At 41.2% G+C, this 24,129-nt stretch overlaps 2 protein-coding genes and 3 non-coding genes across 6 annotated transcripts in view; 2 read left to right on the top strand and 3 right to left on the bottom strand.

Annotated features, from left to right (window-relative positions):
- Positions 1-17,617, top strand: part of LOC145434067 (nuclear pore complex protein Nup205-like) — a 43,522-nt gene extending 25,905 nt beyond the window's left edge. For both annotated transcript variants that reach the window (XM_080311351.1, XM_080311350.1), the window contains exons 29-43: positions 265-411; positions 471-622; positions 1,282-1,393; positions 2,220-2,352; positions 3,665-3,799; positions 3,862-3,982; positions 5,689-6,106; positions 6,287-6,421; positions 13,992-14,096; positions 15,116-15,266; positions 15,332-15,486; positions 16,357-16,443; positions 16,500-16,671; positions 16,730-16,812; positions 17,348-17,617. In XM_080311351.1, the coding sequence (XP_080167477.1) occupies positions 265-411; positions 471-622; positions 1,282-1,393; positions 2,220-2,352; positions 3,665-3,799; positions 3,862-3,982; positions 5,689-6,106; positions 6,287-6,421; positions 13,992-14,096; positions 15,116-15,266; positions 15,332-15,486; positions 16,357-16,443; positions 16,500-16,671; positions 16,730-16,812; positions 17,348-17,497 (2,256 nt within the window). In that variant the 3' untranslated portion in view covers positions 17,498-17,617. The remainder of the gene's footprint in view (positions 1-264; positions 412-470; positions 623-1,281; positions 1,394-2,219; positions 2,353-3,664; positions 3,800-3,861; positions 3,983-5,688; positions 6,107-6,286; positions 6,422-13,991; positions 14,097-15,115; positions 15,267-15,331; positions 15,487-16,356; positions 16,444-16,499; positions 16,672-16,729; positions 16,813-17,347) is intronic.
- The window catches only part of LOC145434080 (histone deacetylase complex subunit SAP30L-like), a 127,625-nt gene that overhangs the window by 34,934 nt on the left and 68,562 nt on the right, over positions 1-24,129 (bottom strand). The window lies entirely within an intron of this gene.
- On the bottom strand, positions 19,717-19,788 carry Trnaw-cca (transfer RNA tryptophan (anticodon CCA)). The gene has a single exon. It is a non-coding gene; the product is annotated as a tRNA-Trp (tRNA).
- Trnan-guu (transfer RNA asparagine (anticodon GUU)) lies at positions 19,898-19,971 on the top strand. The gene has a single exon. It is a non-coding gene; the product is annotated as a tRNA-Asn (tRNA).
- On the bottom strand, positions 20,631-20,702 carry Trnaq-uug (transfer RNA glutamine (anticodon UUG)). Its single transcript has one exon. It is a non-coding gene; the product is annotated as a tRNA-Gln (tRNA).

Here is a 24,129-nt window from a genome sequence, read left to right as displayed (position 1 = left end):
CTACAGCTACATGCTTTTGATCCCTTGATAAACCGAAGTTGCAAGGTGCATTGGCGGGAAGACCGTGTCGAAATGTTTCATTGTCAAAAAGAATTTATAATTTTGGTACTCGAACAAAGTGACTCTTAGGCTAATTCTCGACTCAAATCATTACAATCAATACTCAACCCGAATCGTTGTCCCCAGTCCTAGCTATGAGTTGTTAGATTTGCCTCGCACCTGGTCTGGAGTCTAGGCTGATTGTCGTGTCGCTTGCGTTTTTAGGAGATACTCCGCGCCGCCATTGAAAGAAACCAGACCAGACAAAGCGTTCACTCGAAGCTGGCGCTGTTAAACGCGTGGCGCCACACGTTGCAAGTGTCTCTCAACGCTTGCCCGGCGGACTTGATCAGCAAAGACGCAAAGCAACAGGTGGCGACCGTTTAGTGTGACCGTGGACTAAATCTTGATAAGCAGCTGACTTGTTTCAGATACTATTGGATATTCTGCAAGAGCTGCTGTGTCGCGTATTGCATCCAGATGCTATGGCAGAGTTGACAGCGCCCGTAGCGCCGATATGTCTCACTCTGATTACGCATTTGAGAAGTTGTTTCGCTAGTCAAGGATTCGGCGAAGGCCAAAGGTGAGGGAATGAGGCTGGATAGACGTTCTGGTCTCGGTAAACTTGGGTGGCCAAAGTAGTTACAGAGGACGTCTGGGTATAAATGGACATAAGACTTGAGTCGAATGTGTCTCTCTTATCCACCCAGGATTGCCGTCGACATTGATCAAAAGCTATCAACAGCCGAACACTTTGAGTGGCTGATGACTATAAAGAAAGGTCAACACTTTTATCCAGTCCTATTATCACCGTCCATGGCCTTTTTGACATGTTAATTTACACTTCGTCCTAATCATGACCTTATTGCCGAAAATAAGGGCAAACAGACGACACATGTCACAATAAGAACAAATCTAATGAATAAGGAAAATGTAGCTTCATCAAAATCAGGTTAAAAATTTGAGAATTGAGGACAGTATCGCAACCCTGGTGTTACCGTTTACTGTATGTTGCTATATGGCGTTCATGAGTCTGTTTACTTGCCATTCTTGCATTTCAACGACAAAACTTTTCCATGTTTTGAAATTGGCTAACAGTATTTACTGACGTTCAGATGTACTGATGAGAGTGTCAAAAAGTTTTCAGGAGATTTAATTTGACGATATGAATATATTTTTTTGTCGCTGTATCAAAGTTTTGAGATTTCTCTACAGAGCCTTAAATTTTGCATACAATTTCAGACGATCCGGCCTCGTTTCTGACGTATCCGCGTGTAAGGACCTAAACTTGTCGCAAATTATTCACGGCGGGCCGGTCGCCACCATCCCGGCAAACGTAGCCAGCTCACTTCAAGTGAGCAAATTTCTGATTTTTTTCCTAAACAATTGCTTTCTTTCGCAGTTTCGACCGTAGTTTGTGTTCTATTTGGACGCGGCATTTGTTGGTAAAAATGATACCCGTCGTGTTAGATCTTCATCAATGTTTCGGGTGGGTGAGATCAGAAGTGATCAAAGTAGTCTGCATTGGTGCTAAGTAGAACTAGAAGTAATACAGTAAATGTCTAAATAATGACGGGTACAAGTAGCTATTTCCAAGATGTGACAAAACTATTTTAAGTGGAAAGTGAGACGTCTGAAAAGTACTTTTAAAAAGTAGTTTCGGTCGAACTGTAGTCACAAAAGAGTAGGTAGTTACTGGAAATTGAATGACACATCATCTGATCATCACTGCTAGCAAAGACTAATGACATGGCGTGGCATGATATGAAAAAAACATATTCTGTTCCAATGAAACAAGGGCTATTTCCCTCAGTTGTTGTGACAATTTTACTTGCACAAGTGATGCAAATTTTTCTAAAAACTATTGTCTACTTAAATAAATCCGAAGTGTAAAAAGTGAGTAGTTTTGCTTCAAATACTGTTCTGTAGAAGTAGAGGTCTAAAAGTGTACCGATATTCATGTAGTGAAAATAATACTACAAAGAATTACATTGTTACTGACCATCTCTTCGCACGATCGAATGGATTGGGATTGATATTGCTTTTGATCGTTATCTTGATTTTATTTTCTATATTCGCCGTTTCTTTTTAGATATCATGTGCCGATTAATTTTGCATGAAGCCATAATTGCTGCCTCCTGGATGCGACCTTGTAATTTTGATATACATTATCTCGACAGGTTATTGTGAAGGATATTATCGAGTGGATTCTTCGAGCCGGCGTTGGCACCAGCGTGCGAGCAAACCTTTACGCCGCACTACTTTATTATATGCAAATGTGCCAAAAGCCAAAAGCTGATCAGGACAAAGCCGGTTTGTCTTATATCGTTGCACAATCACGCTCCAAAATGCAAATCTTTCTCTGAATATTTCTCTCTGCTAATCCTCACACCTCTGCTCCTGGACTGCAATATGCACATGGCGAACTGGAAGCCAGGGTTGATATAAAAAATCTATTTTAAAAAGCCAACATTGATTTAGAGCAGGGGTTCTTAACCTAGTGTCCATGGATCCCTTTTGGTCTGGGTTCAAGTGTGAGGCCAATGTTCAACTTACAACTACGAACTATAAAACTACCTACTATGTTTGACTTTGTCCATATTTTGTCTAATTTTATGTGCTCGCCACAAGACACAGTAGCCACATGGACGAAACGAACACTAATGGCACGAATTAGGGCGAAAGTCATGGCCTAGATTTCGCGGAATTAAGCCCCGATTGTACACTTCAAAAAATTATCTTGGGTGTGGGCACGGTTGGGGGGTCCGCGTAACCATAAATTTTGGAGTATATTTAAAAGAGGTTATGAACCACTGAATTAGAGGTTCTGGTAGGCATCTGTCACATTTTGAACGATAATATAGGCTTCATCGGCAAAAATACGCTATATTGATATCTGAGCAAGTGATTTGTGGTACAGGACTTCAGAATAACGCGAAACAATAACCTCATATTGTTGATTTATTCGCTAAAAGCTTTTCGACCGACTCTCATCAGTAGCGAACGTCAGTGATAGGGTGAATCAAATTCGAAATGTAAGAACTATTTTGTCTGTATGACGTAATAATAACATAACAAACAACTAGTAGACGGGCAAGATACGGTAATAACGGTACAAAACAAACGTTAGCGAGTACATATTCGGTTATAAATAACCGAAAACACAACACATAACATTAATGAAATATTCCAAGAGCGTAGAGGCGTTCCCTCTGGCGACAGAGAATCGGCTTTCGTAGCTTTATGATCGTAGATTCCAGGACCTTTAAATGAAAAAGAGAACGGCCACGATCAAGTATAGAAAATTGACTGTCATTGTAATGATCAGCACATTCTGGATGGGATAAGAGATGCTGTCCAATAGCCGAATTACAAGCAGTAACTTGATCATAATCACGCAGTGTGTCAACAGACTGCGATGAAGGAGTTGGAGAAACATTAGTTATTCTAATTTGCCGTGGGACACGCTGGCGAATTCTTTGCTGCAAGCGCTGAGACGTGCGACCTACATACCGACTGTCACATCAGCTCAAACTTATGATGTCGGTCGGGCTTCTGAAAACGTTATCTTTGAACAACAAGCTAACACAAATTCGAATATTGTCAATTCTATTCTAAATTTCAGAGGAATCAACGTCTCTGATCGGACTTCAGGCCTTGACGATGGACATTTACTCGAAATTATCGAGAGACAACGTCAAGCTCTTGCGCACTTACGGCGACGCCTTGATGGAATTGATATGCAAGGATTCTTGCGACGGTATGCTGCCCAGCTCGCTCGGCTAATGTTGGTGTCTGTTGAAAGTGTTTGCTTGTTTCCAGGTCATAACATCTGTAGGATTCTGGCATTTTCCGTGCTCGATGCCATCGTTCAAATTGATTACGAGCAAACGTGGTTGAATTTTATGATCAAAAACGGATACGTCGGTGCTATTGCACGCAGGTACATGCCGGGCGAATTCCATTGCCCGATTATACTTTACTTTTTATGATTGACGAGCGCTTTTTATGCGAGACCAAGGAAAACTCTGCCGGCCCCTCTGAAATGATGTTGGCAGATTAGGCTATGAAAAAGCACGTAATCGACTTGAGGTCATTATGCACAGAACGAAATTGATGTTCTGCGTGACACTGACCGCTGACCGTATACGTCAATATTTGGGCCAATAAGTTGTGATTAGCAGGGAATATAGGAAAATACAAATCGCCAATCACCACTTAGAAATAGATTTGAATACCGTAATTTTCCAAGTATAGTACGCCCCCATGTATAATACGCACCCCTAAAATAGCATGCAAATTCTGGAAAAAAGCCTGTACCCATGTATAATACGCACCCTGCATTTCAGTACATGAATAGTTCCGATTTAGTATACGATGTCATTCTGGTTTGCGATATCACTGTTAAACAATCATGGCATAACGATCGCTAATCATTATACAATTACCGGAATTGTCATTAAACGATAGCAGATAGCAGCCAGAGCCTGCGAGGCGGGTGGCGCGATAGTTCAGGCTAGCGACACGGCATCTTGAGCACAAGACCTATTACATATGCGATTGCTAATCATTACACAATTATTGGCATTGTCTCTAAACGATAGTAGATAGCAGCCTAAGCCTGCGAGGCCGGCGGCGAGATAGTTTAGGCCAACGAACCGCACGACGCCTATTACAGATGCGATTGCTCAGGCTAACGGTTATGTCGTGCGCACCGGGTCTGTTGGAGATGCGACTGATTACGCAAGCGATTATATCTTGCGCACATGGTCTCTTGTATATATGCGATTGTTCGGGGCTGTTGTTGACGCGCTGAATCAGCGAGAATTGCCGCGCGCAATTGCCTATGAGTGACCTAATTTCGCTCGCGTACAAACGGCAAACCAACTCAGCAGGAGATCGCGTGCTTTTGCACACGTCTCTCGTTAATTAGCAACACGCTTCCCGCTAATTGCAGCGCATTATACTATAATACGAATTACTGTGCGCGATCGCTGAAAGTGATGCGCGATTGGAGACGAACATGAATAATAGGGTGATTTCAAGCTTTTTATCGAAGGAAATTTTTTCAAGGCTTGTTGTGTCCATGTATAATACGCACCCCCCTATTTTGGGGCAAAAAATCGTGAAAATTTTGCGCATTATACATGGAATATTACGGTAGTTTTTCCCACTCTGAATCTAACACTAAGTAAGGCAGGAATGACCGTTTTTTGGGTGTAATTGATTCTCACCAAGGATTCAAGGATGTTACGCCCCCTTGCGTCGGGTTTGAATTTCTGAGCGATGATCAATTTTATTATCTGTCCTTGGACATTATGAGCTTACGGTTTAAGTTACAGTCAGGGTTGGTGTCCGGGTAATGATTAATATCGTGATTGCTGTTAGGGTTAGGGTTAATTTTGTGTTTTGGTTTGAGTTAGTTTTGGTGGTTATAACCTCGCACGTTCAAGCGGCACAAACTGAAATGTCGATTTCCATTGTCTCACATGTGTAAAATTCAAATTCGGTTAGGGTTGAGTTAGCTTTAGGGTATAAAGTGATGTGCTCAACTGTTGATTTTTTTCGTTATGTCATTCTCAGGTTCCAGGTTAGGGCTAGTTTTAGGGTTATAAAGGTCAACCTCACGATCATATCTTCCGTCTCCAGCTTCCGTCAAGAGGACGAGTCCCTGCAGCGAGCCCTCTCGCCAAACACAGACGCTGTCCGATCTCTATACGTCTACGAGCAAAAGATGGCCTTCCTATGCTCGATCGCCCGCACTCCGGCCGGCGCCAGAGCCGTGCTCGACGCCGGCGTCCTCGCCAAGCTCTCCGAGTGCTCCTTCCTGGAGGCGAGACCGACACAGCACGACGCCGTTTCCCCGGACTCGTTTTTGCCGAGCGCTACGTCGCGTTATCGACAGCTGCTGTTCCCCGCGCTCAAGATCTGCCAGGCCGTGCTGTCCACGTTCGGGGGCGCGTCGCACTTTGAAGCCGGCGGGCTGGTGTTTGAATTTATGCTGGCGCATATGGACTCGGTCGTGAATCCGGTTTTGAAGCTGCAGCCGATACCTGGCGACGTGCAGGTGACTGATTTTTTTCATTGTTGTTGTTGTAGTAACTTTCTGGTATTTTCGATTCTGAAGACAAAAGTGAAATAGAGCAGCGGCTCTAAACCTTTTTTGGCAACAACCGACAGTCTGTATTGTTTGCAGTGGCCGATTGTCAGTCTAACAGCGGTCGTTAAAGTTGATTCTTTTTCTCAGTCTCTCATGGAGTTGAAATACGTCACCGGAATCCTGTGTCAAGTGGCCAGTCTGGATTTTTCCAGCGAAGCGGTGGTGCACACCATTCCGCAGCCTGTCCTCGTCGAGTTGCAAGCTCATCAGTCGCGGATACAGGTAGGGGATAGTGTTCGCATCTTTGCACAGCTGCATTAGGGGAATGGAAATAATAATGGAAATAATAATAATTTGTAACAAAAACACAGAAAACTCTGAGGCACTAGAACTTCAATTAGGCCAAGATGACCTGAATCCTCAACAACCACTTGAAGACCTGAACATCCCAGTGGTAGAATCACAAAACACCATCGGGCACCCGAATGAACCAACATCACCTAACGTTGATGACATGGACACGGAATTAGAATTGGAGATCAAAAATAAAATTATCGACCGAATGAACTCCACATTGGATATAAATGACAGAGTGAATTTACCTGACCTACAAATTACAAAGAAACTGAAAACTGATATTGCAGTAGCGAACAAAATTTTGACAGAAACCATACTACCTGCAATAAATGACAAAAAAGGAGAAAGACCACAATGTCCCTTAACGACAATCAACAACCTCATTTACAGCACTGCGGCAGTTATCTCGGAAAGGCACTGCAAAATACCAAGACCTGTCAACAAAAAAAGGGGAAGCCACACGCCAGCTTGGCAACGCAGAATTGAAAACAAAATCGCAAAACTAAGGTGTGATGTTGCGATACTCTCAGAACTAAAAAAAGGAAATGTTTCCCGCAAAGTAAAAAATAAAGTAAAAAAAATAGAACTGGAGCACCAAACAAAACTGCAGTCAACAGAAAAAGTGACAATGTTGCAAGAGGAATTAAAAATGAGAATATGCGCCAAAGCACAACGATTGAAACGATATAAAAAACGAGAAACACAATATCGCCAAAACTTGTTATTTACTCGCAAACCTGGCCAATTTTTCCGAATGATGAAACAAAAGTCAAACCACAAAATTACCAGCAGCAAAATTCCAGCCACTGCAGATCTGGAATCATTTTGGAAAGAAATATGGGAAACCGAAAAATTGCACAACTCAAATGCAACTTGGATACAAGACCTCCACACTGACCAACTACAAACACCAGAACAACAATGGTCAGAAATCACAAAACAAGAAATCAAGGAGGCCCTAAAAAGTTCACTGAACTGGAAAGCAGCTGGTCCTGACCAGATCAAAAACTTTTGGCTAAAAAAACTAACTGCAACACATAATTACCTAGCGGCGATCTACAATGAGCTTTTATCCTCAACCAACTCGCACGAGATCCCAGCCTGGTTCACACAAGGGATCACCTATCTTATTCCAAAAAATGAAAACACCAGGGACCCCAAGAACTACAGGCCGATAACATGCCTGACAACCATGTACAAAACACTGACCAAAATCCTGGCAAAACGAAGCTACAAACACCTAGAAAACCTCCTTCCGCCTGAGCAGAAAGGATGCAAGGAAGGTGCCCTTGGCTGTAAGGACCACCTGCTCCTTGACAAAACCATTCTTGAAAACTGCAAGAGGAGACACACTAACCTCAGCATGGCATGGATAGACTACAAAAAAGCTTTCGATTCAGTCCCTCACACATGGATACTGAAAACAATGCGTATGTACAAAATGAATCCGATCATCATCAGATTTATTGAAGATTCAATGAAAAATTGGCATACCAAACTGTTGATCAAACATGACCAAGGCGAAACAGAAACCTGTACAATTCAGATACGGAATGGTATCTTTCAAGGCGACTCATTCTCACCGCTTCTATTCTGCCTCAGTTTAGCTCCACTCAGTGAGTTGCTGAGAAAAAATGAAACAGGATACGTGATGAAAAAAAGCAGCAAACTCTGAAGGTCAAAAGATTCATCACCTTTTGTTCATGGATGATCTGAAACTGTACGCGAAATCCGATGCAGACCTGAATAACCAAATGAAAATTGTTCATGAGTTTTCGGAAGATATAAAAATGAAATTTGGCTTGGATAAATGCTCAAAACTTACCATACGACGTGGAAGAGTCACCAGCACTGGCGACATGAGCTTCAAACTGGGTGAAACCATAACAGAATTGAATGCCGAAGATCACTATAAATATCTAGGGATCTGTGAAAGCGACAACATTAAACATGCTGCAATGAAATCAAGTCTGAAAAAGGAATACATTAGCAGGCTCAAGTCAATTCTCAAAACTGAACTCAATTCCAAAAACAAAATCAATGCCATAAACAGTCTTGCAGTGCCTGTCTTGAGATATAGCTTTGGTGTGGTGAACTGGCGCAAAGATGAAATTAAAAAATTGGATTCAAAGACAAGAAAATTGATGACAATGCACCACATGCATCACCCAAAATCTGATACACAAAGACTGTACATCCCCAGAAAAAAAGGTGGTCGAGGACTACAAGAAATTGAACAAACTTTCAAAACAGAAATCATCGGCTTGTCACAGTACATCAACAACAGCGAAAACATTTACTGCATACTCATTGCACAGGAAGACAAACAGCGCAAAACAAAATCTCTGAGCTATCGTCACGACAAGTACGTCAGAGAAGTCAACATGGAAACAGCTAACCTGTACACTGCTGAAAACACTGTTGCCAAACCCACAACAATAGCAAAAGCAGCACGAGTCCAGTACAAAAATGCAATGCTCAAAATGAGAGAAACGATATGGGAATCGATGCCTCTTCATGGACAGCACAAGAAGTTAACTTCACAGCCCCATGTAGACGAGCTTTCATGGACCTGGCTATCCAGCTCTGGCCTGAAACCGGCAAGCGAAGGATTCATTTTCGCAGCACAAGACCAATCGCTTCCTACAAAATACTATCGCAAAAGAATTCTGAAGCAAAACACGGACGGCAAATGCAGAATGTGCCACAACCAAAATGAAACTGTAGCACATCTCATGTCCGGCTGTGGTGCACTTGCAGCTACCGAATACACATGGAGACACAATAGGATTGGTCACCACATTCATCTTGAATTATGCAAACATTTTAACATCACCACTTCGACAAAAAATTGGTATGATTACAGCCCAGCACCAGTGACAGAAAACGAACAAGTAAAAATTCTGTGGGATGTACCAGTTATAACTGACCGCGAAATCAGGAGCAACCGCCCGGATATAATCGTCAAACTAAAAAAGAAAAGAGAATGCTTATTCATTGAACTGGCTGTCCCAGCTGATCACAACCTACTGCAAAAAGAATCAGAAAAATACTCTAAATACGCAGACCTCAAAATGGAATGTGAGAAAATGTGGCGATGCAAAATAAACATTGTACCGATAGTCATTGGTGCTACAGGGGTCGTGAGCAAAAAACTCATGAGGCATATCCAACAAATTCCGGGTAACGTTCGATTCGACATGATCCAGAAAATCACATTATTGGGCACTGTGCACATTCTTCGGAAGGCCTTGAATGCACCACTGGACTAAAATTACACTTGTGAATCACAGCATAACTTCTGTAATTTCGATTCTTCATCTTCAATCATCTCTACCTCTGCTCTGTAACCCTTGCCAATTCTTCATCCGCTGCAATTCTGTAATCTGACTTCTCCGTGTATTGCATAGGAATAACAATTTGAATGTATTACTGAAATTTTAAAAATTTACTCCAATCTCGCCATTTTCCTTTGGGGGCAGGTTGCTTCCCGGATTATGTGTGTATCTACCAGTTTTACTGTGAATAAAGAATATAATAATAAACAGTCTTGCAGTGCCTGTCTTGAGATATAGCTTTGGTGTGGTGAACTGGCGTAAAGATGAAATTAAAAAATTGGACACAAAGACGAGAAAACTGATGACAATGCACCACATGCATCACCCAAAATCTGATACACAAAGACTGTACATCCCCAGAAAAAAAGGTGGTCGAGGACTACAAGAAATTGAACAAACCTTCAAAACAGAAATCATCGGCTTGTCACAGTACATCAACAACAGCGATAACATTTACTGCAAACTCATTGCACAGGAAGACAAACAGCGCAAAACAAAATCTCTGAGCTATCGTCACGACAAGTACGCCAGAGAAGTCAACTTGGAAACAGCTAACCTGTACACTGCAGAAAACACTGTTGCTAAACCCACAACAATAGCAAAAGCAGCACGAGTCCGATACAAAAATGCAACGCTCAAAATGAGAGAAACGATATGGGAGTCGATGCCTCTTCATGGACAGCACAAGAAGTTAACTTCACAGCCCCATGTAGACGAGCTTTCATGGACCTGGCTATCCAGCTCTGGCCTGAAACCGGCAAGCGAAGGATTCATTTTCGCAGCACAAGACCAATCGCTTCCTACAAAATACTATCGCAAAAGAATTCTGAAGCAAAACACGGACGGCAAATGCAGAATGTGCCACAACCAAAATGAAACTGTAGCACATCTCATGTCCGGCTGTGGTGCACTTGCAGCTACCGAATACACATGGAGACACAATAGGATTGGTCACTACATTCATCTTGAATTATGCAAACATTTTAACATCACCACTTCGACAAAAAATTGGTACGATTACAGCCCAGCACCAGTGACAGAAAACGAACAAGTAAAAATTCTGTGGGATGTACCAGTTATAACTGACCGCGAAATCAGGAGCAACCGCCCGGATATAATTGTCAAACTAAAAAAGAAAAGAGAATGCTTATTCATTGAACTGGCTGTCCCAGCTGATCACAACCTACTGCAAAAAGAATCAGAAAAATACTCCAAATACGCAGACCTCAAAATGGAATGTGAGAAAATGTGGCGATGCAAAATAAACATTGTACCGATAGTCATTGGTGCTACAGGGGTCGTGAGCAAAAAACTCATGAGACATATCCAACAAATTCCGGGTAACGTTCGATTCGACATGATCCAAAAGATCACATTATTGGGCACTGTGCACATTCTTCGGAAGGCCTTGAATGCACCACTGGACTAAAATTACGCTTGTGAATCACAGCATAATTTCTGTAATTTCGATTCTTCATCTTCAATCATCTCTACCTCTGCTCTGTAACCCTTGCCAATTCTTCATCTGCTGCAATTCTGTAATCTGACTTCTCCGTGTATTGCATAGGAATAACAATTTGAATGTATTACTGAAATTTTAAAAATTTACTCCAATCTCGCCATTTTCCTTTGGGGGCAGGTTGCTCCCCGGATTATGTGTGTATCTACCAGTTTTACTGTGAATAAAGAATATAATAATAAAACTGCAAGAGGAGACACACTAACCTCAGCATGGCATGGATAGATTACAAAAAAGCTTTCGATTCAGTCCCTCACACGTGGATACTGAAAACAATGCGTATGTACAAAATGAATCCGATCATCATCAGATTTATTGAAAATTCAATGAAAAATTGGCATACAAAACTGTTGATCAAACATGACCAAGGTGAAACAGAAACCTGTACAATTCAGATATGCAATGGTATCTTCCAAGGCGACTCATTCTCACCACTTCTATTCTGCCTCAGCTTAGCTCCACTCAGTGAGTTGCTGAGAAAAAATGAAACAGGATACGTGATGAAAAAAGCAGCAAATTCTGAAGGTCAAAAGATTCATCACCTTTTGTTCATGGATGATCTGAAACTGTATGCGAAATCCGACACAGACCTGAATAACCAAATGAAAATTGTTCATGAGTTTTCGGAAGATATAAAATGAAATTTGGCTTGGATAAATGCTCAAAACTTACCATACGACGCGGAAGAGCCACCAGCACTGGCGACATGAACTTCAAAATGGACGAAACCATAACAGAATTGAATGCCGAAGATCACTATAAATATCTAGGGATCTGTGAAAGCGACAACATTAAACATGCTGCAATGAAATCAAGTCTAAAAAAAGAATACATCAGCAGGCTCAAGTCAATTCTCAAAACTGAACTCAATTCCAAAAACAAAATCAATGCCATAAACAGTCTTGCAGTGCCTGTCTTGAGATATAGCTTTGGTGTGGTGAACTGGCGTAAAGATGAAATTAAAAAATTGGACACAAAGACGAGAAAACTGATGACAATGCACCACATGCATCACCCAAAATCTGATACACAAAGACTGTACATCCCCAGAAAAAAAGGTGGTCGAGGACTACAAGAAATTGAACAAACCTTCAAAACAGAAATCATCGGCTTGTCACAGTACATCAACAACAGCGATAACATTTACTGCAAACTCATTGCACAGGAAGACAAACAGCGCAAAACAAAATCTCTGAGCTATCGTCACGACAAGTACGCCAGAGAAGTCAACTTGGAAACAGCTAACCTGTACACTGCAGAAAACACTGTTGCTAAACCCACAACAATAGCAAAAGCAGCACGAGTCCGATACAAAAATGCAACGCTGAAAATGAGAGAAACGATATGGGAGTCGATGCCTCTTCATGGACAGCACAAGAAGTTAACTTCACAGCCCCATGTAGACGAGCTTTCATGGACGTGGCTATCCAGCTCTGGCCTGAAACCGGCAAGCGAAGGATTCAGTTTCGCAGCACAAGACCAATCGCTTCCTACAAAATACTATCGCAAAAGAATTCTGAAGCAAAACACGGACGGCAAATGCAGAATGTGCCACAACCAAAATGAAACTGTAGCACATCTCATGTCCGGCTGTGGTGCACTTGCAGCTACCGAATACACATGGAGACACAATAGGATTGGTCACTACATTCATCTTGAATTATGCAAACATTTTAACATCACCACTTCGACAAAAAATTGGTACGATTACAGCCCAGCACCAGTGACAGAAAACGAACAAGTAAAAATTCTGTGGGATGTACCAGTTATAACTGACCGCGAAATCAGGAGCAACCGCCCGGATATAATCGTCAAACTAAAAAAGAAAAGAGAATGCTTATTCATTGAACTGGCTGTCCCAGCTGATCACAACCTACAGCAAAAAGAATCAGAAAAATACTCCAAATACGCAGACCTCAAAATGGAATGTGAGAAAATGTGGCGATGCAAAATAAACATTGTACCGATAGTCATTGGTGCTACAGGGGTCGTGAGCAAAAAACTCATGAGACATATCCAACAAATTCCGGGTAACGTTCGATTCGACATGATCCAAAAGATCACATTATTGGGCACTGTGCACATTCTTCGGAAGGCCTTGAATGCACCACTGGACTAAAATTACGCTTGTGAATCACAGCATAATTTCTGTAATTTCGATTCTTCATCTTCAATCATCTCTACCTCTGCTCTGTAACCCTTGCCAATTCTTCATCTGCTGCAATTCTGTAATCTGACTTCTCCGTGTATTGCATAGGAATAACAATTTGAATGTATTACTGAAATTTTAAAAATTTACTCCAATCTCGCCATTTTCCTTTGGGGGCAGGTTGCTCCCCGGATTATGTGTGTATCTACCAGTTTTACTGTGAATAAAGAATATAATAAATCAATCACTTCTTTATAAAGTCTCTGGTCGCAAAATTAACTTTAAAAATGTTTTTGCGATGTTGTCTGGAATACTTGGGCGACAAATTCTGTGGCTCGTGGCATTATAGAACTCTTTTTTATGCCAAAAGAAGTGGAATGTGTACTTCACCATCTGTCCCAAAAGATGCATTTTTCCAGATTCCTCATTGTTTACTGACAAATTTTTAGCGTTATTTTTGTAAGGAGATTTTTCATGTTTGTTTCACAGCGTCAGCTCGTCGCTCTTCTTCCTCACTATTGCGTGAACGGTCAGTGGCTGAGGGATCTGGAAAGGAACAATCAGAATCGCGACGGAGCGGAAGATACGCAAGAGGTGGATGTTATTTTTTATCTATGGATTGGATTTGTTCTGTACTCTGTGTGCTTCCGACTATGTGAGCAAATTAGCAACACATTGATCGAACGCGAGTGATTAGAAAACGCAACGTGTGATGCCAAAACCCCAATCTCGATATTAAAGACGTTGATTTCTACACCCGATGGAATTTCTCCTCTGGGTTTGAGGATGTGTATTCAGTTGTACATCGAATAATGCGATTGTTTGTAATTTGATATACGTGTGGCATATAGATGACATGCACCTTGCTGGCAATCTGATGTGCAAAGGTAATTTGTTTCTCTTCGAGTTGTTATCGTATACATGCCTCAACCAGCATTTTATACATCATACATAAATATCAGTAAGGTCATCAACATAAGGAAGCTTGTTTGACCCTTATAAATGGATATTACCTGGTAAATTTGAAATTTTTTCAAACCACCTTTTTCAACCCTCCTTTTTTCTCGGCTGGGTAAGTAACAGGGACATTGAATGCTTACGAGTCGCTCTAACAGTAGATATTTGGCATGATGTTTGATAGATTCTATTATAATGTGAAACATCGCTAAACTGTACCGTCGAAATTTTACAAATTTTGTTTAAAAAGGTATCTCAACTTTCACATATTACTGTTTGCGGGTCACTTTTAAAGCAGTTTGGTACAGCTCTTACAGCATTGTGACGTAGGAGAAGTCGACGGAAGTATACCAGTTTAAAACTTGGTGTTATATCTCTCTAATTCCTGATCAAGCCTTCAACCTCATATATATTATAATTGAGAATAACATTCGGTATATTTGACCAAGGGGTGGTTAAGTTGACGCGGACCGGCAGTTGAGAACCGCAAACCTACCTGCTCGTGAACTTTCGTTCGATGTCAGTGTTGGCATACCCCAATCCCCGAATAACATCGGTATCTGTGTAACGAACATCACATCAAGTGGTTGATGGCTATCGTTGCGTATACATCTGGTGTTTAGATTTGCTCCTAATTTTTTGTACTTGCTTGGCAGATCTACTTGCTGGTCCATGAGATTTGCGCAAACCTGCTTAGTTACTGCACTGCCGTCGTGAGGAAAACTGCTAAAAATCTGGATGTTCCGGTGCTGTTGTTTGCACCGCGTCTCGACGAGGCCGCAGATATGGATACCATGTTCAGAAGAGGTGTCGTATTTCAACGTCTTTTGTGAACGAGATCTTCGTAACCAGTATTTTCTTTTCGGAAGCAGATTATGCCACCTCTGTCCGGCCGCCGAGCATGGGACTTTTAGTCCGTATCTTGAAAAACGCAGTTTCTGAATTTTCGACGTCGATGGATCTGTTATCATCGCACAAAAGGCAATTGACCGACATCACCATATTGACGACGCAAGAACTGAAAGAAGTAAGCTTGCGTCTCTTCCTGTAAAGATGTAGGGACTCGTCACCCAGCCAAGTCATATTGAAATGATGCCGAATGTTTTTGGCTGACACTCGTCAGGGGTAATCTTCAGCAACTAGTAGAGTGTTGGAAAGAAAATTGTATATCAACAATCGTATCACAAAACATGACGTCGCCGACATGAGATTTCAAATAATCGGGGGTAGAAAGCAATTGAGCTCAATGTGCTAATTTTCGATGGTACTCAAACCGAGTTAGAAATCCCATGTAATGTTTTGATTTTGTGGGGAATACAAGTATATTGTGACTGTATAATCATTCCTGCGGTGGCCAGTAACGGAGTACTTGAACTTTTTGGGAGTACTCTGCTTTGCGTGCTTGCACAGCATACGCGAGCGGATGTACTTTTAGTCTGCTTCCACTCAGACTCGATTTTGTGAAGTGCAAAGCAGTTTTTGGACAGGTTTGCATCACTTTTACCAGTGAAAGTGACACAACAATCGAGCGAAGTCGATTTTTTGAAAAGTAATCCCATTCACGTTCGAGTATTCATTTTGTGTTCTTTAAACTACTTACTTGTGAGGACTTTTGAGGTCTCTCACTTGAAGCAGTTTTAACATATCTTTGAAATTGGTACTTCTACTTTTGTAGAAATGCACAGCATTGTAACGACCCTAAAATTCTATTGATCCGGTTACTGGCGAAATGTGTCTGCTGCCTGTTCAATTTATATGTACAACTGTTGTTTTTAGCCTAGTCACTCGATGGCAATTGACCGGTCTTAATTAGAGCAGCTCACCGCTTCAGTAATACTTCTACCTCGGAACTATTCACCACAAATATTAGCATACGCGTGCTGTCTTTGCAATTAAGATCACCGCCACTGAAGACGACAACCTGTCCATACCGCAGCGTCGATCTGTAGCCGCCATAAAACTGCGCAACGGCATCGCTTCCCGGGTAAGACTCGATCTCGCCTTCCGGCTTTGTGTCGCGACGATTCATTGCTTCCGCAGGAGAAGTTGCTGTCCAACCTTCACTTCATTATGGAGAACTGTTTGCTCTTGCTTTGGCGTCATCTCGACTCGTTTGTGTTGCATGCTTCGAACGTCGGCGACTCTGCGGAAGGGATTCTGTTTCGCAAAAATAGCGGCAAGTTATCGCAAGGCACGATGAGAAAACTACCTGGTACGTACGGACGTTTCAGCTGTTTATGTGTCTTGTAAGTCTCGTCTGTTTGTGACAGATATTTCTGGAGTCGCGGAGATTCCTGCTGCGCCTGTTTTTGCAAAGCCTTCTCTTGGTATTGGTCGAGACACTGTCGACGAAGTGAGTTGCTTCTTACGTATAATGGCGGACTGCTCAACTGCTGTTCTTGTCATTTATCTGAGTTCTGTTCTTTGACTTGCGAAATGTGCAAACCTCTTAGGTCCATACTAAGACCATTGTCCTGGAAACAAAGATTCGGTCTTCCCAATACGTTTTACTGGTGGCAATACCACTTAAAGATCGATTGTTTTCAACATATATTTGTCAGTCGCAATTTAGTCATTCGTCAGTGACTAAGTCTTCAACTTTTTGCTAGTACTAGAGCAGATTTTGTCTACTTGCACCACTCCTTCAACCGGTCATACTTCTGCCTGAACAGCTGTTGGCCAAAACTACTTTTTACACTTAGGATTTGAAAAAGTAGAAAGTAGTTTTGAATGAATTTGGAGCAAAGTGAAATTGTTATAAGAATCATGAGAAAAAGCTTCTGTATCACGGTAACTGAATAGAACTGTTGCCTCCTGCGAATTCGCAATGTGATTCGCAAAATTGTTCAATCGTGCTCTTGAAAAGCCAACGGTTTCTATCTTTCCAGCTGAAAAGAGTCCTTCCGACTTGCCTCACCGACGCGTTCCTCGCAAAGCTCTGCGACATCGAGTCACAGTGGAATGCGGGACGAAACTGCGTCTTCGTGAGACCAATCGTCAGACGGCTTCAGAGGATTATCAGGCTCCACACGTCCTGATTGTCGAACGGCACCCGTTATTTCAATTCGACTTACTGGTGTGCATTGCCTGTAATGACATCGTGCAAATTTACTGCCCATTTATGAAACAATACAGTACCTTGTGTTTTGCATTTAAAAGTTTCCACGTTGGTAAAGGGGTAGAAATCTATGTGATTGAAATTTGATGTGGCATCACCAACGCTATTATAACTTTATAGGTAGGGTGTCGTTCAAATGGAATGCGGGGACTAGTGGCGTCTGTTGAATATGAAGGGCTACTAGTAGGGTTACCATACGTCCTCTTTTTTGACTTTTTCGAAAGTGTCCTCGGAGGAAGCCCTTTTTGTCCTCTTTTTTGAGATTTTGTCCACTTTTTAGAAAATTTAGGTCAGAATTAGAGCAAATTGCGAGTGATATGCCGTAAATTAGCTCAGAAGTGACGCTCCGGCGGTTATTTCAGGGTGAAAAACTGTGATTTGAGCTCTGGGCGGAAAAATGACTTTTTTTTTTAGTCAACCAACCACATAGTGGGAAAAATTCACCGGTTTTTAAGAATTCTTCTCCGGTTTTGCAAGTCTCAAGTCTCTGAAGAAGTGTCCTCTTTTTAGATTTCCATAATATGGTGAGCCTAGCTACTAGTAGATCCTAGATTTCAGTTGCAATCATCAGTTTCTTTATATATTGTAGAACGGTACGCAGGGTATCCTTTTTATGGGACCGGTCTACTATCGTAAAATATCTAGCGATGTCATAATATGCGTGAACACTGGATATGAACAGTCGTCAGCTGTTATCCTCACCTTACACTTTTGACTTGTGAGCAGGATTTCAAGCTTGTACATCACGAAGAGGACAGTTCGTGCCAGGCTCCGTTGAACATAACTTATTCGTGTGCCTTTCCAAAACACTTCAATGAATAGATATGCTCATAGGGTAGCATCAAGCTCATCCGATCTAGTAAAACGGTGTTTGGATATTTAAGGACATAGCTTTCTGTGTTTTTCCTTCCATTGCGAACGCTTTATGCAACATTATTTAGGAGTTACAACTTACAACATACTTCAGAAACCCAGTCCTGCGACAGGGTTACGTAGATTACAGCTTCAATTATGTTAGTGTGGCAGCACGAGGTAGGACGTACTCTACGCGGTTATGCTTTGCGCAGCTGAAGCTGAATACTTCAAAGCCATTTTGCATAGGATCAGAGGAGGATATGTTTGACGTCGTATCTGGATCTTATTTGAGATAATAATATACCGAACTCAGATCTTTTCATCCGGTTACTTCGATTATACTCCGAAGCAGGCATAGTCTTTTCATTGTATCGCTATTTTTGTGGTGTATTGGGTTAATAAAAATTGCTAATGGACCGAACGAAGTAGTCTAGTCATCAACGAGGGCTAGTAGAATAACCGTGCTGCCTGTATGAGAGTTGTGCCTGGCCTTTGGACGATTGCGTGTTGAGCACACGTAACAAACTCCACTCCGCAAGGACGCGCAGAGAAAGTCGTTGCCTCCTAAATCGGAATGGTACAGACTTTTGATTGTGTGACGTCACAATCACGATTTCTTACCAGCATGAGCAAAAGCCCAATCACTATCGGCTCCTTTTGTTGGCCTGTGCGTGACGTTGTTTGCTGTGCCGTTATTTTGTATTGGGAAATATGATGTGAGTGCTGCATACAACCTTGCTCAGTTGATACCTAGATTGCTGAATTAGAATAAGTGCTCGTGATAAGGGTTTCGTGACGAAACAAGTTCGAACCATATTTCGTAAACTACCGGTAGGGTAGGTAAACGTGTCTCGTTTTTGCGGTTAAAAAATTCTATATTTTGTCGCATATTCAGTAGATCAGTGGTTCTCAACCTGGGGGCGCGACCCCCTTGGAGGGCGTGGAAGCATCCGAAGGGTGGCGCGAAGAAGCGGTCAACAGAAATTTGTTTTGTGCTCTGCGCGATTTACCTCCGATTCGCGGGTGTTTCTCTACGTATAGATCGAATTTCATATTTTGGAATTCTCTCATCAACAGTCATAACCTTCCATGCCATCAAACAATATGTTGGCCTGTTGGGGTTGCTAGCATCCCGGTTTTATTTCGTGATATGACGATAAGGGGGCCCAAAATTTTTCACTATCATACAGGGGGCATGTTTAAAAAAGGTTGAGAACCACTGCAGTAGATAGTGCGATCGTGCTTTACCTTTACCACTCCTGATTGAATAACAAAGAAAATAGTTGACCCCGACGTGATTTGAACACGCAACCTTCTGATCTGGAGTCAGACGCGCTACCGTTGCGCCACGGAGTCGGCGAGAGACTTCCGAGGTAGATCAATACAAGTTTCGAGCATACGACATTATTTCGAAATTAGGAGTCATTATGTTCTAGCTCTATTATATCTCAAGTGCTATCGCGTCGTCTCTGTGGCGCAATCGGTTAGCGCGTTCGGCTGTTAACCGAAAGGTTGGTGGTTCGAGCCCACCCAGGGACGCTTTTTTTTAATCAGTCATCATGAAATATTCTTTCGCTCATTTGCTTTCAACGCGCTAGGAATCTCTATGAACATTGGCAGTCAGGCCTTTCTCATATTTTACATACTGGATATTTGTATCTTTTTATCATTTCAAAACACAAGATTGCGATAAAATGAAGAGATGGGAGAGAGTTGAAACGAATCGTGTTTCTATCAGTACTAATCTACAAATTATAATTTTAATATGCGTCAACGAGGCGTATTTAGTGTCATTGAAATATTTTTGTTGGGCCGCTCGTATTACAATATCTTCACCAGATCAAGATTGCTCCGATGTCGCATCGGGTACGCGAACTACGCGTAATCTAGCCAGCAACCTTGTAACGGGACTATATTGTACACCGTATAAGTAAATAACTTTGCACTTCCTGATGCAATCGTACGCCGTGGCTCCAAATCGTTAACGGAATTTTCGGTTGCTTGCCTTTTGTATTTGACGTGTTTCTAGTGACTGCATACTAGTTCGCTCTTCCTTATTCACTTTGTCCTGTTAAATAATTCCTCCATGTATCGAATATAACATTACCTGTGATACTCGAAGCTGTATTTTTATATTGTTGTATAATGAGATGAGATTGTGAAATTAGCAGCTCATTTTTTGAAAAAACAACGAATGAAGGTCCCACCGAGATTTGAACTCGGATCGCTGGATTCAAAGTCCAAAGTGCTGACCATTACACCATGGGACCATTCCCCTCGCCGTCACTTTACCACATTTCATGTTTGCAGGTTACATCATAATTACATTATAATTTCAAAATCAAATAGATGTATGGACTGTCAAACAGAATTTTCCGGATGTATTGTTATATTTCTTCATAGGACTTCTGCACATTCTTCATTGTTCCGTCTGAATACGGGCTGTCGAGCAGACTTCGTAAATGATACTGTCGCGTGGGTGTTATGAATCTGTTGATTAATAACGAGATTATTACGCTGTTTCCCTCTAATTATAATTAATTTTATTTATAAGTTGAGAAAGCCTGCACATAAATCCAACAGCGATCGGCAGCTTCACGTAACCTAGGGTAGTTTAGGCTTTTCAAAATGTCCACCATACGAGGTTTCATATAACGCTTCAGCCATTATGGTATCTTTGAAAGTACATCCACATTTTGTTTATGGTCGAAAATGAACACGATTTTCGACTTTTGCTACGATTCAATATTACAAAGGTCTTTACAGGTCTGACTGTGAGTCCACACAGCGTAATTGTTACGTTATTCTTCTTCGCCACCAAATCATTGTAGGTGAGAAATAAAAGTCGAATATTTTATTCTTATCACGCTGTCATACTCAAGAATACTATGAGTTAGCTGGGATTCTGTTGTCGTCTTGTACTCAGAGTCTACGTAGCGGAAGCTAGATGGTATATATTTAGATATCACACTCTCAACATGACTATCATAATGCGGCCGAAATATTAATTTAACATGTCCATATGTTCACTATTATATGGATTTCAAGGATTTAGAATGATGATTTATTTTATCAGTTCGTATAATTTGTGGCGATATTTACTGTTGTATGAAATCCTCAAACATCTTTGACATATGGTATTGAAAAGGCTATATATTTATCCGTTATTTCGAACAAATACATTATGGAAATAGTAGGAAAGTTTTGAAATACAATTGATTATGAAATTCTGATACTAATTATGCTGGTCAATAGTTCGAGGTTGGCAGCAGGCATTGTAACTTCTTATATGTAAAATCTCTACATATCCGGCTATTTGTATAGGTCTGTTTATATTTGTGGTTCTCACAAAGTGGTTGCGAAGGGTATAAATTTCGGTCGCACCGCGTCTAATAAGGGCACAAAATTGCTGTTCAATGATTTCTCTGGTAAAATCACTCACCAATTTCAATGAGTCAGGGGTCCGTGTGAGCTTGAAATTTCCTGCAAGGAATTCGTGACTAGAAAACGGATGAAAACCATTATTGTGTCGAGTGGTGCATTAAAAATATGGAGAAATTTCAGTGACACCCATATCACACTGAATTAATGGCCTTTTTGTAATGAATCATCTTTTATAGAAGCATTCTGGTAGTGCGCACCTTCTTGTACGCGTAGAACATTAGCAATACATTTATCTGGGTGTGTGCGGCAGATTCAAATATTATGTAGCGCAGGCTAACGAATAGCTAAATAACGATTATGGCGCCTGTTTTACGTAGGGACGTACGAGAATAAGAAAAAGTCAACATAAAATCCTGCCGTAATAAATAATGGTTTTCGCAGTTGAACAATACAGATATTGCGAGCTTCCGCATAACGAGTAACGGCAAAGAACAGCTCAGCCATGCTTTATATCAGCACTCAACAGCCATGGATTTTTAATGCTTCGGTGTGGAAATCGTTAGGTTTTATTTGACCAGTACAAAATTTTATATCTTTGTCTGGTGTACAAACTCCTTGTCAAGCAGAAGCGTTCAAACTGCTTTTAACTAAGCATAACCAAACATATCAATAATTAGGCTATGTTACCATTTGAAACTAGGCTATAGGCAAAGTGGTGGCTATAGTAGGGATGGTGTGAACGTGAGGTTCACGTTCGCGTTCTGTGTGTGAACCTCGGATATTTAGACGTTCATGTTCACAAACGAACCTAGGTAGGTTCTGCACTGTGAACCTTTTTCATATATTACAATTTTCACTTCATTATAACCGCATCTTTGGTTGAAATTTATTGCATTTTAACTGTGGACCACTCTTTGCATTGCGCAGGCAGCATAAAAAAATCATCACCAAACGAGCATGCACCTTAATAATTTCAAAAAGTTTACTTGCTTTGTTACAAAAGTTTGCTCGAAATATCCAGCTTTCCGTTTATGAATATTTAGTGACTCTCTGCTGTGAGCTTGGCCCGCAATCACACAACATCAAAAGCGAAATTCACTAGCCTACATGTAGGTAGTCAGCGAATGATGCATATTTAACCAATCAATTAAATTGATGTCGTTGTCTGATGTAAAAAATCTAGCAGGCGTACGAGTCAATCTTGATTTCAAATGTTTAATGTATCATGAAAACTAAATCCGTGCGATTGGGGTGTTGGCTACTGCTGTATAACTTGTTAATGGGGTAATATCGGTAGCAAGTATGAAAACCCGTTTTACACTCTGCTCAATATCAAGTTATCAACGTAGCAATCAGACGCCGAATACATTTTCTGGTCTGGCCTAGAACGGGCGTAAGAGTAAGCCTATATCCCCTTAAAAGTCCTCGTCGAAATTGTTGGCAAAGTGACGGAAGATAGTGATTTTATGATATTATTATATCATATGATTGACCCAGTTGATACATTTGGTCACGTTTAAAACGTCAATATGTACTTCAACATTGTGGCATTATGTGGACCGAGTCGTCGCTATCGCTAGGTATCGTGTTCATTATTATATAGGCTATCACTTCACTGATTTTTAGGGTTGGAATTAGCAATATGACGTCACGTGACGTCATGAGGTTCACGTTCGCGTTCACACAGAACCTTTCAAAAAGGTTCGCGTTCACACGAACCTGAACCTTTCACAGGTTCACACCATCCTTAGTGGCTAGTATCCTTCTCCAGCGAGGTAGTGATGCCTGGTGCGTACTGTGTATTAATAACATGCCATACGACAGGGAGACGGTTCTTTCAATCATGCTACTACACCGAATATATCTATTTACTATACCAGTGGATAATTCGCTACCCAATGACGATCAAAACTAATGAGTGCGTGATGCAATCATGAGTAGAATAGTTTAAAAATCCGACACTAATGCTATTAAAAACCTGATATAATATCGCACTATTCTTTGTTCACAAATTTTCAGTTTATGTCATAGTCCTGGTATGAGTAAAAGTAATCGTAACGATTAGTGAAATAATTGATTACGGTTGCGATTACGATTACTTCGCATTCGTCATAGATTACGATTGCAAACAATATGTTTAATGTACGATCGTATAATGTAGCCTACAGTACATGACTAACTATAGGACGTGGCGAGGTAATAATACAGCTTTCTCCCCGTCAAATATCAACGTTTCCTTCAGTGTACATGCCTCCTCTTTACATCGCGTAGGCCAAGGTGGGTGTCTGATTCCATAGACAAATCCAAGTCGCT

The sequence above is a fragment of the Botryllus schlosseri genome, chromosome 2 (assembly GCF_051294905.1).
Source record: "Botryllus schlosseri isolate E-star chromosome 2, Bs_hap1, whole genome shotgun sequence".
NCBI lineage: Eukaryota > Metazoa > Chordata > Ascidiacea > Stolidobranchia > Styelidae > Botryllus > Botryllus schlosseri.
This window is presented reverse-complemented; position numbering and strand designations above follow the sequence as displayed.